This window comes from Oreochromis aureus, linkage group 5 (assembly GCF_013358895.1).
Source record: "Oreochromis aureus strain Israel breed Guangdong linkage group 5, ZZ_aureus, whole genome shotgun sequence".
In the NCBI taxonomy this organism is placed as follows: Eukaryota; Metazoa; Chordata; class Actinopteri; order Cichliformes; family Cichlidae; genus Oreochromis; species Oreochromis aureus.
The window spans coordinates 13,047,833-13,065,437 of NC_052946.1; the positions used below are offsets into that span (position 1 = coordinate 13,047,833).

General features: G+C 39.9%; 1 protein-coding gene across 1 annotated transcript; it reads left to right on the top strand.

Moving 5' to 3' along the window:
• Positions 1-3,171: 3,171 nt before the first annotated feature.
• Positions 3,172-17,319, top strand: ell2 (elongation factor for RNA polymerase II 2). The gene is made up of 12 exons (XM_039612281.1): positions 3,172-3,416; positions 6,393-6,440; positions 6,936-7,060; positions 7,175-7,338; positions 9,631-9,890; positions 10,157-10,281; positions 10,961-11,039; positions 11,133-11,799; positions 12,321-12,393; positions 12,936-13,107; positions 13,658-13,702; positions 14,791-17,319. Exons 1-12 carry the CDS (start codon positions 3,285-3,287, stop codon positions 14,905-14,907), a joined length of 2,007 nt encoding a protein of 668 aa, XP_039468215.1. The 5' UTR covers positions 3,172-3,284; the 3' UTR covers positions 14,908-17,319.
• Positions 17,320-17,605: the final 286 nt, after the last annotated feature.

Genomic DNA, 17,605 nt, shown 5'->3' on the forward strand with positions numbered 1-17,605 from the left:
CACACACACACACACACACACACACACACACACACACAAACATACACCCACATTCTCACTTTGCTTTCTTTTCCATGTGTGCTGTGTTTTAATGGGAGGGTTAAACAGCAGCAGATGTTTTCTTCTCACTGCCAACAGAATCTGTCCTCAGGGCCAGACCGCCACGTGGAGTGAAGTTGAAGGTGGACTTCAAATAATCCTGCGATACAAGCCATCGCGGCTTGCTACCTGCTTGTTTTTTGACTCATTACTGGTATTCAAATTGGAACAGAATTACTCAGTGGACTTTCTGTCTCATAACACCCTGCTTTCACATATCAACAAATGCACAGAACACAAAGTGATTTCCGTGTGCAGAGTTCCTCAACATCTGGGGCTAGTTTCACTAAGGCAGACTGACTGTGCCTTACATCTAAGTAGTCAAATTAATGTACTGAGAAAAAAAACCCATCTTGAGAATTTTTTATCTTTTTTGAAGCCACTATCACTGTGGCTGTTACAATGGAAACCTATTTCTTCTTTGGCTGTAAAAAGGGGAAAATACATGATTTTATGAATCTGTATTGCTTTAATTAGATCAGCAGTCACCAGAACTATAGATCAGCCTATGAAACCACTCCCTGCTAGATTTTGCTTTGAACACCTGCTTTGAAAACCTTTGTTACCGACAGTATAAAGGGTATGTTGCTTAGTTTACCTTTATACTGTCAGTCTGATCCATGCTCAGTGCCCCTTTTTCATTCCACTATGCAAAGCAAGTTAAAGCAGGTTTAGTGGTGGTCAAAGAGAGCACATTTCCAGGAGCAGCATAACCTAAAGCAAAAAAGAGACAACACAGAAATCAGTGATGTGAGAAGATATTAATCTGAATATCAAATCTTACTTTGCTGACAGATAAATCTGTTGTGCTGGATGAATAGGACACGGGGGACTCCTTAAATTCTTATTATATAGAATAGGGTTCAAACTCATATACTTCCTTGGGTGGGCTTTACACAAATGCAAAATTACCTGTTGAAATGTTAAAGTGTCTGTGCTAAAGGAGAAATCTTGAAGCATCTGGATAAAATCCAGTCGAGGATGTTGCCGTGAGGCACTGTACCTCTGCCTGCCTATTAGTGTCAACTACAGTTCACTGAAGAAGTATCTTGAAGCATCTGGATTGAAGTGCTGGAGAGGCACACCTCTGCCTGCCTATGAGTGGTGTTCACTGAAGAAGTAGGTTGAAGTGCTGGAGAACACCGGTGATGATGGTGCAACAAAATGTTTCACATAAAAATTAGAGCTTTAACAGCTTAGGTCTCCAGCTGGAGAAATACTTCATTTTGTTGAAATGATATTCCAACAGGCCGAGGCAAGTTATACATGATGTCGGAGAGCATCACACTAACCAGCAGCTGGAGAATGAAATCGAGCTTGCAGTTTATGTGATCAATTTGCTTCTCTGTGACAAAAGCTGTTGATACTTTTATATGCAGCTTTTTGAAGAAAACACATTGTCCACACTATTGGCAGTGTTTATAGAAAGTGCGATAAATAGTTCCAAGCATTAACAATATTGCACTACTTCTTAAAATATAACCACAGACACAACAGCATGACAGAAGCTGATACTTCTCGTTCACATTAATGTATATGAAAACCCTGTGGAGTTTAATGTGTGTTAACATACTGGATGGAGTTTTCTTCATTATTGATATATTAAAGAACATGTAAGAAGGAGTGTTCAAAGGCTGAGGAATCATACCTCTAAATGTAAACCCTTTGATCTAAGTAGAATAAGTGCATCTTCATCACTCTTATTGACTGTAAGCTCCAGACTCCACTCACTAAAACCTCTGTTTGGCATCAAAACGGAAGCCGGGCTGGTCAAATTATGCATTCATTAATATCAACACTCAGCTCAGTTTAAACTGTTTTTGTGCTCCAGGTAACGAACTTAAGCGTCATGTGTTTAATGTTTAACCTGAAAACAAAGGGTGTGTAATTTTTAGGTATTCCTAAGCTTCTACCAGGTGACACTTGACACCTCTGTAAACACAGAAGCTTTAAAATCAAGGAGTCCTATCTTTGTTTAATTGTTTGCACACCAGGCAACCCATCAGATAAAGTAGAGCACGACTTGAGTTGAAACGACCTCACACTTCATATTTGCATGTATTTGATCCAAGAGAAGCCACAGATCAGGTTATGTAATGCTTATGAAGCACAGCTTTCCTCCCAGCCAGGGTTGTGTTTCACTATTGTCAAGCAGATAAAGGTAGCTTACAGTCAGTGGTATTAATGAGCACACTGTTGAAATCAAGTTTAAATAAACTTTATATGTGCGTATGTTTTTTAGAGAAATGAAAAGAGTTACTTTGTCAGTGCATTGATGTATAGGTTCTAAATATGTTTTTGTGTGCATGTGTGTGTGTGTGGGCGCGCATGCAAGTGTGTGTAACTACTCAAGTGGAAGGGTGGGGTGAAGAGCCATGATAATCTGCTTGATTCACACAAGCCTTTCCCCACCCTGCCTGGGGCTAAGCCAATAATCACCATTCCAGGGGACTGACACTGGGAGATAGTCGTCCAGCTTACAGGGGGGTGAAAACTTGTGCCCATTGTGCTGATGTTATCTTATATGCCATATCATTAAAGGCACCATATAAAATACTATCAAGCTATAGGCCAGTACGGGTGTTTATAGTTCAGAGAGGTCCAAAAGTAACTGAAATTCAGGATAACAGTGGTAAAAACTTATTTGAAAGGAAAGGTACTTGTTGTAGACTGTATGTTGCTCCAGCAGCTACCTTTAACAGTTTCGGCAGGTTAGAATCAGTTTCACCATGTCAGCAAAACACAGCAGGCAGAGGAAGAATGCGCAGCTGAAAGAGGTTATTGGCTTACACAGAAAGGGAACTACTAACTAGTAATTTCTCCTCTTATAGTAATAAGAGACCAAACATAACTCCTGCAGTCTCGTTTCATTAAACACATAGCAAGATACAGCTGAATTAGGCTGCTAATCATATCTAAGTGATAGAAGAAATACTTAATGTATCCCAAAAGCCTTAAACAATAAAATAAAATTAAAAAAACATATATATATATATTTATGACGTACTTAAAAGTCACTGTGGTAAAAGTTGAAGAAGAAAATATCAAGATGACAAGGGAAGACATATAGAAGTGTGAGTCCTGAGGGCAGTAAGTGTAATCCCTCCCCGTCAGAGTGCGAACAGTGAGCTTGGACTGCTAAATGCTCCAGCCTTCAGAGGGACGATGGTGGAGGGCTGGTAAAGATGGCGGCGCTCTCCGTGGATGGGAGATACGGATTAAATTGTGGCCAACAAAGCGCAGAAAGAGTCACTGTATTACATGTAAAGTTAACCGAGACAGCACTGAGGGCAATAGAGACCTACCAAAACTGTACGGTGAGTAAAACGCCGTGTATTTCACGGATAAGGACTCAAAATGACACTGCTCGGATCAGCTAGGAAGTCCTAACTGCCACGCATAGCTAAAAGCTACAAAGTTAGCTAAGCTGTTGACAGAGCGAGTTTTCAGCTGGGTTTTTTGATCACATTAGTCGGGTGTCGTGAAAGTAATCAACGGCAGAAGATAAATGAGGCCTTGGTCTTATGTTCTAACCAGGTTTTACGAGCTGACAAATATGATTTAACGTAAAAACCTGTTGGTTGAGCTGGACGCTGATTAGCTAACGCTAGCTCTACGTTAGTGTGTTGTGCTGACCAACCTAGTCCATTTTTTTCTTGCCAAACTAATGTTGCTTACCAAATTAGGAAAGTGGTAATCTCATATCGACGAGTACACTAGACAAGCGTCATGAGCATAGCGTTTTAACATTAAAACATTAAATCGCAGTCAGGTAACCTGAACTTTTTTTCGACGACGTTATATATTAAGAGCAGGAATGAAACATAGGTTATCCCTCATTTATTGCTAACTTTGATCACAGGTTCGTGCCGTTTGAAGCATGTCCATGAGCTTACCATATGTTTAGATTTAGCCAGCTGGCAAAACCTAACAAAAACCTGGCAGGGATATGGAGCTCCTAGTCAGGCTCGCCCTTTTTTTAACTATTTAACTTTGTTATAATCTGTTTCAGTCCAACACTAGCTAGAGATACACTGAGCAAGCATCTCCAAGGTTTACACAGGACAAATATTTATTTATTGAGTTTTTCTTTTTTTATTTATTCGTTTAATAGATATATATATATATATATATATATATATATATATATATATAAATTTAGCTTTTTCTACTTGGCGTCAAGCTTCACTGAGAAGAATGAGGCAGGATTTATAAATATGTATAATACAAGACCTTTAAAAAATGAAAGGAAAGCAAGAACAACAGCTTATTTTTGTCTTTTTCTTTTCTTTTTTTTTTGCATTAATGTAATGTATTTCCATACTTTTTCTGAACTTATTCAAGCCAGTGTGCGGTAACACAAAGTACTGCTTTTGAAACTACTGTTTGCTCTGGATCACTGCATGCCTGTGCCGATTAAATATAACTTGTTAATCTTGAACTGTACGAATGGTGTAATCTTGTTGAGGTGAATGCAGGTGAACTAATCTGGAGAACATCTGCAGTCTTGAATAAGGAGGCCTAAAGCCAGGTTACCTGACTTTTCTCTGCCAACAACAGCGCTGTTACATAACACACTGGCCAGGTCTAGGTCTCCACTCAGGGATGATACATTATAGCTTGCTAGTAGGTTATAGTGTGCTGAGGTTTCTGAGAATTCTCTTCATTGCATATACACTTACCTGTCTGTCTGCCAGCCACACATTGTATACATTCTTGTATGATAAGCTTTGGCTTATTGTCAGCCCCGTGAGAATTCCTCTTGCAAATATATGTGTTTATAAAATGTGGATATAAAGCAAAATCCAAAATGATTATTCACACGGTTTTGTGACAGCTGGCAGGCTGCGTTATCACTTAGTTGAGGGAATTCTTTTGTGACAGCCCGTGCTACAACCTTATTGGATGTGGTAATGTTGGTCTGTTCTCTGCACTGAACAGCAGCCTGCAATCTCTTGCTGACTGAGCAGCCAAAAACTGCCTGCTTTTTGTTTCTCTCTCCCTCTCGGTAATGTGTGCTGTAGCTAACCCAGTCATCGAACTCTGGAAGCCGGCTATCTTTGTCTTTCTGTGGTGATGTGAAATGTGATCAGAACAGTGCGAGTGGGGGGAGGAGGGAGTGTGGCTTGGAGTAGCACAGCTTTTACAACCATGACATATTTATTTCAATGTTTTAAAAAACAAAAAAGGAAAAAAAATGCACATTTTATCCGGTCACCTATTTCTGGAGTCACTTTAGAAAGACTGGTTTATACTCAGCAACGTGGAGAATCTGTTGTTAATAAAATACGCATACCTCCCACTCAGACTAGTTCACAAGTCTAGCTGACTGGTTCTTCTGTGTACTTAAGCCGGGTGAAGAAACTGGGAGTCATGTGCTTCTCCCAGCTTATTGTATACCACTGAAGAGCAGCCACCACATATTTGTGGCTGTCACTCTTATTTCAAGTAGCCACTGGCGCAAATGTAAATAAAAAGAGATTTAGAACTCTACTATTAAAAATATCTAGTTTGTTTTTAGTGTCAAAACAAACCATTTCACCTACCACTTAAAGACACAGGTAATTTTGATTTATATAGTTTCTCTCTCTCTCAGACTAGTGGCTTTATAGCCCTCAGGTAAAGATTGTCTTTAAGTGGCTCACTGAGCATTATATGCTGCAAATCACCCATGGCTTCAGAAAAAAACATGCCAGCTGTCCATACAAGGAAAACTGCAATAATTGGGTGACTGTTTAAATAGCTCTGGCGAGACCGATGGCCATATAGCACTTTGAGCTTTGGAAATGTGAGGCTAAACACTATTTGTCTGATAATTTACTGACCAAACAACCAGTTGGTTAATTGGTGAAATAATCTGAAGATCATCAGCAGCACTGCATCAGACACAGCACTGTTAACAAGTTCCCAGTTGCGTGATTGACAGGGATTATCTTTGCTGTGCTGCCTCTTCATTTTTTCTCTTTTGCATCATGAATACTGATTATGACCTAGTTACTTGCTCTTACACAGACAAAGAAGGCACGTGCACGTCACATATCAGCTGGCTGTCAGCTATAGTCCTAGCAGCATGTTTTTAAATGTAGCCTTTAACAAAACATGCAAAGCAAGTGGCTAAGCGTTCAGCATTTGTCTGCGTTATGATGGAAGCATGTGTTATAGGAGGACTGGGAGTAAAGTGTAGTGTAGATTCTAGGTCTTTATTTTCTGTTTTTTAAATGCTTTACAAGTCTGTTTTTTTTTTTTTTTTTTTTTTCAGGGATTAAAGTGTGTGTTTTTCCCCTTATTTTCAGAATGTTCCTTCTCTGCGGCCAACGATACAATTCAAGGGACTACAAGGGGTAAGTCCAACAAGGAAAACAAAAAATCTGGTTGTATTTTAGGTTGTGAGTGTTGCATTAACTGATGAAAATAAGCTTGCCAGTTGTATTCATTGATCCTCAAATCAGTAAAAGATCTTAACAATTTCTGCCAAGGCATTAACTCATTTTAGCACTTGTAATAAAATATAAATTCAATACAAAATGGCCAATTTAATGATTCAAACGGAGTTGTTTATAAAGCAAGATTTCTTTTTTCTTTATTTTTTAAATGTGTGTTTTCCTCTGATGTTTAACACGATAAAATATCAAGTTAATAATTGGTTCATATATATTTTTGTATGATGTATTTACTCCATAATGGCATGACTCACCTCCCAGTAGATGATAAGAACTTGGGTTGTCCTGTTTCCTTGTAACTCTTAAATGGTTCACATCATCCTCTATAGCTCTACTGCTGAATACACTGTTATACTGTTTGTGTTATACTTTATATGTATGTGAATTATTTGACAGCGCATTAAGATTCCCAAGAGTGACTCTTCTTCAGACGCCTTCCACAATTTTGAATTCTACCTGTCTAATGTGGGCAAGGACAACCCTCAGGGAAGCTTCGAGTGCATCCATCAGTATGCGTCGAGGTAGTGTTAATCGCTGGTCAGCTGAATCAACTGTTACTGTCTTACCACACATTGCTGGAAGGTAATCCCTCTCTTGCATCACATTTCTCCCTTATACTCCCTCTTTGTCTCCAGCTCAGGGGCCTCACACCTGGCATTGTTGGCAACAGTACACGACAAGGTCACAGTGTGTGCCACTAATGACTCCTACCAGGTGACCCGGGAGCGCATGACCCAGGCTGTGGAGGACACACGAGAACGTGGGACCAAAGTCATCAAGCCTGGTGGTCAATACAGAGGTAAGACCCTTCCTACAATCTCGCTTATTTCCCACTGCCGCAGTCAAAGGGCGGTGTGGATCCCACATGTCACCATGGCTTTACAACACCTCTTCTCTCTTTTCAAACTCTGCCTCTTTTGAGAGACTGAATAGGTGAAAGCTGACAGCCTAACTCTATTCAAAGCCATTATTGCGACTGACTAAGCTATTTTGCCGTCTCAGTTTTTTCCAGATTAGGAGTCTGTCTGATAATGACAAATGGTGGCAGATAAAGCTAATGCTGTTTTAGTAATGCATAGCTTGCCACACAGTACACGCTTTACATTTGTTTTATTGTGTTTAACATTTATCTTTTCAACAAAGCTATGTCTTCATGTTTTCCTTACACATGAGGAATGTATAATTGTTACAGTGTTTTATATACAGATAGCTGTTGCTCTTAAAGTTGCTGCATGTTTAGAATGACTCCTGGTACATGCAGCTAATCTAGGCTTACATTAGGTATTCCCTGCTTTTCAGTTGTCTGACAACAAAAAAAAGAATGTGTAAAATTCAAATACTTTGGCTTGTGCAACATAAAAAGATAGTTTGACTGATCACAGAGAGTTGATACTCAGCAATGTAACCAGACGGCATTCACAGACCGCGCCTGGGTGGCAGCAAATTTAAGAAGACAACTTTGTTGTCTTCACCTTCTACAGTAATCAAGTATTTTAAACTTTAACCCACGATAAAGAGCTGTTGCCATGTTCTGTATTTATGTTAAGTTTTCTGATCTCTATCCTGATCTGAATTGTGATGAATTTTTGTTGCTTGCCAAAAAGAAAAGGAGGGCAAAGTATATCAGTCCCATTTCACTATAGAAATCGCTACAAATCCCAGTTTGTGGTTAAAATGTCATTATTTTCACACATACAAGTAAGCATTTAAAAATGTATACTATTTACTGTAGATGTAGTCTAAAAGCCTTTTTTTCTAAACCCTAGGGATATATTTGTATATTTGCATATACTGTCACATATAGAAACTGGGAAACGAGATGATGTACAGAAAAGGGGGTGGGTCAATAGTTTGTAGCACCTGGTTTGAAGTAAGTATCATACTTACAGATGCGCCAGGGGCCTTTAGATTCTTGTTTTCACAGGCTTTTTGTTTCAGGTGGCAGCCTCTAACTTGCCCTAATCTTTGTCTGCCTTCTGCAGTCGCATTTAAAAGCAGTAACTCTTAATAAATGTACCGATGGTCTGTACAGAATAACTCTTTCTGAAGAAGAAAAATGTGTTAGCAAAAGCATTACGCCTGCTACAATCTGTCACTGGTCTCTGTCACTGTGTGCGAGTGTCCAGTCTTTTTCCTTTTCTTTGACGAGGAGGGAGGGGAGGAGTTTTTCCTTTCTCTTCCTTTCCCTAACCTTAATCTTTTAAAGAGCTTTAGAATTTCATAATGACCATGAAGAGGTATACAGGGAAGCGTTGACACCATGATTAAGCACATTGCTCAGTAATAAGGTTTCTCTGGCTTTAATGTCAACACTTTAAAATGGGTTCTCTAAACTGCTTAGTGTAGTTATGTAGTTTGGTATGGTCAGTTTTCTTGCTGCCTACACTTTCACTGCAAATGGCATTAACATCAGGCCATATTGTCACTGGTTTCAAAAACTGAAATCGTGAATGTCACTGACATAACAAAAGTATTCATTGTGTCTCTTATATCCTGTAGTTACAGTTCCTAATGTCAGTTTGAAATAAAGTTTGAGTTGAGCAGCTCAGCTTCTTTGGTCTTCCTACATGTCACTGACACTCTCACATGATTTCCTCTCAGAAAAGTTAAACCCATGTGTAGGTGACCAAGTCCTGGTTAACCTCATTCACATAAAGCATTGGAGGATTTAGCCTATTGTAATCCATTAGTGAACACAGGTAAAATAGTATTATGGTATAAGTTATTCCTGGTCCTTTAAAAAAAAAAAAAAAAATGTGTGTGCGCCTTTCCAATAACCCCGTATCGGGGGGGGGGTGTGTGTGTGTGTGTCCCCCAGTCCATAGGTTTGGCATAGGTCCATTTAGCCTAAGCACATTGGCAGGATTGTAATACACTGGTGGAAACCCTGATCCATTTCTTTGAGCTCTCACTCTTATAATCATTGGATCAGTCCTAATGTATGTGTAATGTAGATACAATTGACACACACTTTTAATAACAGATGTTAATCAAAAGTTCCTCTTATCTGTCCGTGTAAAAGAATCATCTGTGATGAGCCAGTCTGCAGAGAAAAGAAGTCATAACTTTCCATTTTCCTTCTGTTTTGCAGGAAAGCAAGTACATATCCGTAAGCCTGCACTATCAGCTCCAGAAGTGGTCCCAGAGCGTAAACGCTCCACCCCCATCAACCCAGCCAACACTATTCGTAAGTGCCTTTCCAATAACCCCGTATCGCAGCGGCCGTTCCGAGACCGCATCATTCAACTGCTGGCACTCAGGCCCTACAAGAAGCTGGAAGTGCTAGCACGTTTGCAGCGTGACGGTATCAACCAGAAGGACCGCAACTCATTGGGGACCACCCTGCAGCAGGTATTTCACGACAGGAGATTTAAATGCATGAATTTGAACCGATTTGTCTGTTTATGCAGGCTAACAAGATTGTTGCTTGCAGATCTGCCTGATGAAATCCTGCTCACTTTATTAATGCTTCATTCATGAGAAATGAGACTCTTAGTCGTTGAACAGTATTTACATACACAGATGTTTAGCCAGCACAGGATGTATGAAGTATCTATACCAGTATTCCTGCTGCCACAGCTTAACTTTGAAACTCTGTGTGTTTCTATGCAAATTAGGTGGCAAACCTGAATCCCAAAGACAATGCATATTTTCTGAAGGACTACATATACCGTGACGTCCAGCGAGACTGGCCTGGTTACTCAGAAGATGAGAAGTCTCAGATTGACCGGATCCTGACTCGGTACACAAACAGCCAGTTCAGCTTTTTATTCTGATTAATTTTGAGTTGCCTTTGATTAAATTAAAAGCAGTAGAGATATTGAAAGGAAATGTACAGAAAGATAGGACGTGAAATAGAGAGCAGAGATCCTCATGCTTGAATAGAATCATCAGTCATTTGGTCACATGGCAAATGCCAACATGTAGCGTCAATTATGCTCCTAAATGGTCTCCTGCCTGCCTGTACTGATAAAGCGTTTGTTCTTCATGGTGTGTAATTGGACTAACACTGTTTAAATTTTAAGCAGAAGTGGTTTTACATACATGAGCACAGTTTCCAAAAGAATGAATGAAACGCTGAAACTCGTGAGAGAGTGAAGAAAACACAGTTCTGTTATCTTGATGTGTGGCATCAGCCTGCAGTACATGCTGTAGCTTCTATGAAAACATCCACACTGTTTAAAATGGCTTATGGTACGGTTTATTTTGCCATTAGCTGCACTACAGATTTGTGTTTTAGAGCCATTTCTTCTCCTTCTTGTGTTGTGGCATTGGAAAGATGTAAATTAAGCTTCATGAATATAACCAATCCACATTTTTAGCAGGTCTTAGTGTAATGATGGTTGAAGGCTGCCCTCTAAGTTGACCTTTCTTGCCACTTATACTGTTCCCCACTGATAACACTCTCTTTTCTTCAATAGCAAATTAGGTCTTCCTAATGAGATAACCGCAACCTCATCCAGTGGTTCTCCCAAAGACAGCGTTCCCACATCGCCTCAGGTACCTGAACAAAAATTCTCTAAAGCTCAACCCATGGTGTTATGATTTTCAGACTAAATTCTGTGTTTGGTTTTGTTGGGGGGGTTTTGGCAGAAGCGTCAGCCAGACTTTGATTTCATTGATCCTTTGGCACCGAAGAAAGCCCGCATCTCCCACCTCAGTAATCGAGGGCCAGCCGCATCCTCCACCTCGGATCGCCGTGAGGACGAGGGCAGCCTCAGCTCTAAACGCTCATCCCTACCCTCCAATGTCACCTCAGGCCCTCCCACTCATCTCCCCATCTCATCCCACCCACCTGCCCCCTCTCACCAGCAGCCTAGCCCAGCTTCTAACACCAACTCACCAAGCACCCCCGAGGGCTGTGGCACCCAGGACCTGCCCGTGGACCAGAGTTCCTCCTGCAGAGATCCTTCACCCAAGTCCTTTTCGTCCGATAGATCCCTGCAGGATCGCTATCAGCATCCTAACCCCGGTCCCAGACCATCCCCCAGCCCTCCGCCTTGCACCTCACTCACAGTTACCTCCACTGTCATTTCTAGCCCTCCCTTGTCCAACATCACCAGTAAGAAGGTTAAAAAGAAGTCTAAGAAGCACAAAGACAAGGATCGAGAAAGGGAGAAAGGGAAGCGAAAGGAAAGAGACGGCAGTAGTTCTCATGGTGTTGCGGAGCAGTCTGTAGAAAGTCATAGAGCCAAGAAGAGGCAGAGCCCTGTTGAAGAGACCAGGAGAGTTATCAGCAAAAGTTCTCACAAAGATCAAGGTGTGTTTCTGAATCTCTTATATGGACTGCTGAATCAGATACCAGCAGTTCTGGAAATTTTATGTTGTCACTTTAACTCAGAAAACAGGACAGCAACCTTTACATTACAGGCTTCCATTTCTTTGCAGCAGCCTTTGCTTCTTCAGCAGCTGCACCACTGATTTTATGAGAAAATGGGTTTGCCCTTTCCTATAAAAGCAGTGCATGTCTGGCCATCAATACCTTTCTGTTCTGATTATATTGAATGAGAAATCCTTGTGCTGTGGGTTAATGTCATCATGCAACAAACATTTAAATTACTGTTGAAACATCAGGGATCAACTAAAAGAGACCTGTTCATATTCTTTACATCAGATCAAGATGGTTAAAAATACAATCCTATATGATGATAGTACTTACTATATTCTGACTGTTCATAGTACAGTTTGTTAGACAGTTTTCCATCACAGCAGTGTTGCTTATGTTTAATGTTCATTATAAATTCTGTACTTAGATTCTTGCATATTGCTGTCTCTCCTCAGACTCTTCAGACAAAGGGAGGCCAGTCCAATCCACTGAATTTTCATCCAAAATAGAGACGCCTGACTATATCCTGTAAGTAACTGTTATAATTCTAAAAGGATCCATTATCAACACAGTGTGTCTTTTTTACCTCTCAGGTTTCAGCTTTTTTTTTTTTTTTTTTAAATTTCCTCTTTTCTCAGCACAAATTGTGAAACGATTGCAAAAGAGGATGTTTAGAACAAACACAAGTGAATTAGAGTAGATGAGAATTAGGACACGTGAAATGCTGTTGTAAACACAGATGTGTTTCAGTGTGCATGCTAGTATTCTTTGTTCATTGCTGTACTAGGACTGTTTTGTACTTTCCACATCAGTGGTAATGAGTTCAGGGAATATCTTATCCATAGCACATTTGAAATGGAGAAGTGCAACAGATGTTGAGCTTCCCATATCTCTATAAATGGCATGACCTTTTCAAAGGTGCATTCAGAATAAATAAAGTTTGGAAAGAGCATGGAGAGTCCAGTGCTGGTATTGGTGTTGTCTGTAACAGCTCTTTCTGAATTGAAATTTCAAATTAAAACTTACTTTGTCACCACTTTAAAAAGGATCTAATTTTCCTTTCTTCACAGGAAGTACACAGCATTGGTGTCCCTTGACCAGCGGCAAAGCTACAAGGACGATTTCAATGCAGAGTATGATGAGTACCGCCTGTTGCACGCACGCGTGGAGAACATCACCCGCCGCTTTACCCAGTTGGACTCCCAGTGTCGGAAGTTGGCCCCTGGCACCAAAGAGCATCAGGTCATATTGAAACGTTTTACTTGGATACATTTTTGATGATGATGATGACTGCAGAAAGACCACAATCATAGAAACGTGACACAGGCTGTTCTCTCTCTGTATGTGTGTTTTAATCATTTTCTACATTATTATAAATTTGTGGTCCTGTTGGTGATGACAGAATATAATGAAGTCTTTTAACCATTCACAACTGGCTCTTTGTATACTGCTGTCAAACAAACAGGAGGCAGTAATGATGGACGGGCTTATTCGTAATCAACAAAAAGTAATAGTGTTGTCAAAGTTTCACAGCTGCTCCTCAGTCCAGAGACATCTGCAACCAGCAGGCGACAGACATTTGTTTAGAGTGCTAATAGTTTCATTCTGTGCTTCGGTTCAGGGTCCTGCTTTTGTCCCTAGCTATCACAGCTTTTTTTTTTTATTTCCTTAAAATAAGTGTAGGTGGGTCAGTATTTCATTTATCTACAAAAACTGAAAGAACATGTGTTGTTTGTAATGTTTATACATGATGTCCATTGGGAACAACTTATGACTTTAATCATCTTTACAGAAGGTGCAAGAAGAAGTCGTGAAAGAGTACAAAAAGATCAAACAAGTAAGTTACACAGGCTGTCATCATTTTAAATCTTTGTGTGCATTTCTGCCTTTTCCCCTGATATAACCTAATAACACTGCGAACCCTTTAACCAGGTCTTTACCTCTTTGAATGTTCGCTGCATTAAATTTGGCCAAAATATTCTCACACTCCACAATCACGCTCATTCTTATCTGAATTAGACACACTATGCATACATGTACTGGCAGGGTGGTATGTGCACACCTGTGTAAACGACACAGTGTTTTAACTGATGTGAAAAGGTGCATTAACGTTAAACATTAAATCCTTCAAATGTTAGTGCAGTATCGTTACTTTATATTCCATGTGCATAAAAATGATTACATAATTGGGCATATGCAGAAGCTCTTTCTGTCCTAAGACCATTCGGAACTGTGAACTTATTTAACTAGTTTAGAGCCTGATTATTTCTTTGACTCCTCTTTTTTTCATACCAGTCAACTCAATATGGCTATAAAACATATTAAAGCAGGCTAAATATGATTGGTCACAAATACCAGTAAGGAATGGCAGCTGTGAGAAAGTGCTGAAGTCATGACGGCATGCTTAGAAAACTTAACTTCTGAGCAGGAAGACAAAGCACCTCCTCATGGATCTGTATAGGAATGTCAGGCATGTTTAGCTAGTGCAGGGAACGGTAGTGCACTGTTTCTTTTTGCTGTGTTTGTTCATGAACAGGGTGTCAAAGGAGAGCTTTCAGAAGCGAACTCTCTGCCAATTCATAACAAAAGTGCCTGAAGTATGCAGAGTAAAATCTGGATAAACTAGAGTCGTGGTCAGTGAAACAAAGCAGACAAACATCCACAGCAAAGTTAAACATTTTAATCACAATTTTCAACCTTTTTAGTGTTTCTTGAAGGACGCCCTAAAAGTCTCATAACCTGAAGTGCTCTGTAAGGAAGAGCGCATGCCACGATTGGTCAGGAAATAACAGTGCATTAGCAGGTTGACTTCTTTTGCTTTAAGGACGAACAAAATGTGTAATTTGTTCTGCACTTTAAAAAAATCAAACAGTGCTGCTGGTGAACTGATATTTTCTTTCTTTCTTTTTTTTTAATTTTAAATAGCACAGCCCCAACTACCACAAAGAGAAACTGCGCTGCGAGTACCTGCACAACAAGCTGGCCCACATCAAGCGGCTCATAGCTGATTTTGACCAGCGCAGAGCCCAGGCCTGGTGCTGAGAGCACAGTAGAAAACATCTTCACTCATCAGTATTGAGAATGGAGGGTCAAACCAAGAGCATCTGTCCAGCTGTCTCTTAACTATTGAGACCCCTTCAGTTGCTGCCTCCGCAACAGCTCCTTCCCCCACTTTCCTTACCATTTTTCCTTCTCCTGTTATCTTGCTTCATTCCTCCTTTTCTTTTTGACCTTTGATTCCACAGGCTTCATTGGTGCCTGCAATCCTGCTTTTCGACTTTACCCATCAATCCTTTGCTTTTGCAGTATTTTTTTTTTTCTTCTTCTTCTCCTGTGGATTTGACACCACTGGACCAGTGGAAGGGGCCGTCTGCATGTGTGAGCTGGTTTGTCTCTAACTTTTGAAGGACTTTCTCTTCAGACAAAAGTATTTTTGAGCATCAGATAAAATATTAACTTGTATTTAAGTAAAACAAAAAAGAGGGAGATCTATTTATTTTGAGACTCGTAGTGCAAAGTAAGAGTCTGCAAATGATATATTGTTTAATTTTTTTTAAACAATGCAAAAAAAAATACCACAGGCCTTATGTGTTTTGACTTTGTGAAGCCATTTTGCACGCAGATCCATCTGTCATCTCATCTGACAAAGATGCCTGTCTTGCCTCATTTCCTCTCATCACTTCAAACGGCAGTGGATAACCACACTTCAATAAATTGCTGAGTTTGAAGCTGAAGAGGAAGGAAATGAGACAGGAAGAAAAAATCACTTGAGCTGATTGAGAAGCAACAGTTTGTGTGCATGGGTTGTGAATTTAATTGCAATGACAAAATGGTGTTGAAGGTTGGCGTAAGCCAACCCCTCCCCCTCCCCCCACCGTGTCAGTAGGGGGCAGTATTTCCCGCACCAAACAATATTTAATGTTCACAGTGCATTATGGATGCCTTAAGGTGTTTACATTCGGAAATGTCGAGCTGGGCCTTGGAGTCCACTGGCTGTACAAAGGAACTACAACTGCCTAGAAACAGGTCTGTGTGTGTGTGTGTGTGTGTGTGTGTGTGCGTGCGCGTGTGTGGGTGGGTGGTGTGCAGATGTCCGTGATGGAGAGAGGAAGGGATGTAAAGTCTGGAAGGAGTGTTACAAATTGTGTGTATAGTTGTATGGATGTGTATTATGTTGAATGAAAGGAAAAATAGAAATGTGGAGAAGAAGTGAAGAAATATATAGAAAACAAACAAAAAAAGCTGCTATAGTGTTTAAAACCAGCCAGGAACACTCAGGATCAACCTGGCTGGAGTAAGAGTACCTGATCCTACCTGAAGAAAGAAAGAAGATCCTTATTCGGTTCTTCTCTAGACCCTGCAAAGGACTGCCCCCCTCCCAACCTCTCAAGCTTTATCCAGCGGCAAACAGGTTTTTTTTAAAAAAAGTTTGAAAGGAAGCAAAATGTTATCATCCACCAGAGGACTTGTCTGTATTATGATGTCAGTGCGTTTGATTCTCAGTTAGAGCTCCACGCAGCAATGAAAGATGTGAGTTGGAGCATTTTCTTTTTCAACATGGATACAGATTTGGATGAATGGCTTCTATGAAATTATTTCAATGAGGGAAATTTTATTTACTAAGTTGTTTAAGAATGTTTGCCAAAAAATGTAATTGCCTTTTTTTTTTTTTTTTTCTTTTTTTGGGGGGTCATGCTTCCATGGAGTCAAATTTCTGATTGGGGCTAATGTTAAGAAGTCATTGATTATGCGATGTGTCTCTTTCGCTGAAATAAAACTTCCTTAAATGTAGGAATGTAAAAGAGGAACTTGGTCATTTTGGTGTTGAAGTGTGAAATATTTTGCAGACAAGTAAGAGTCTGTACTTTCTTTTGGGGGGTGGCACTGTTTATTTTCATTTCCCGCAAAAATGAATATTTTTCTGTCCTGTTTTTATTGTACTTGATTGTGGCATTCTGTCAGATAGTCAGTCTCTGCAGTAGACTGGCTCTTTGGGTTGGTTGTCAGAATCAATTTAGGTTTATTGCAAACTCTCCTTGACTTGTTATTTTGGACAGATAATTAGCACTTGTATCGACAAAGTGTCACAACAACAGAAAAATGTCCATCCCGCTGTGGGGGAAAGGGCTGGTATTTGTACTGTTTTTCCTGGTTGTGATAATTTCCCAGAATTAAGAGCTACAAAGGGCTACTTCACATAACTGTGTCCTCTTCTCGACCTTCCAAAGATGTTTTTGGGGGGGGTTTCCCTGTAAGAGCTAATTCAGAATATAATGAACAAACAGTATATGAATCAGTGTGGAGGGGTTTAGTAAGGAATACAGAGGAAGTTTTAGATTTCCCAGCAGTGTTTAAACACAAGAAGCCACAAGTCCATTCTGAAAGAAATCTGATTCTGCCCATCTGAAAATGTACAAGACATTTCAATAAACATCAACACAGTTTTACCTGAAAGATGTTTCTCTTCTTTTTTTCAGATTTTAATGACAAAATATAGTTATTATTCAATCGTGTTGGGATTTAGATTTTTTTTAACAAAGGCTTGTATGCAAAAGACACGACTTAAGAGTAGAAAGACGTATAGTACAAAGACTTAAGAGTGGGTGAGTAATTAAAAGGTACTTAAATATAACTTTTTCTAATGGCGTCAGAGTAGCTTCATAGGAATGAGGTACAAGCTAGCTGGCACTAATCCAGTGTTTCAAAATTCAATTTCAATGAGAGGTACAACTAATGTTAA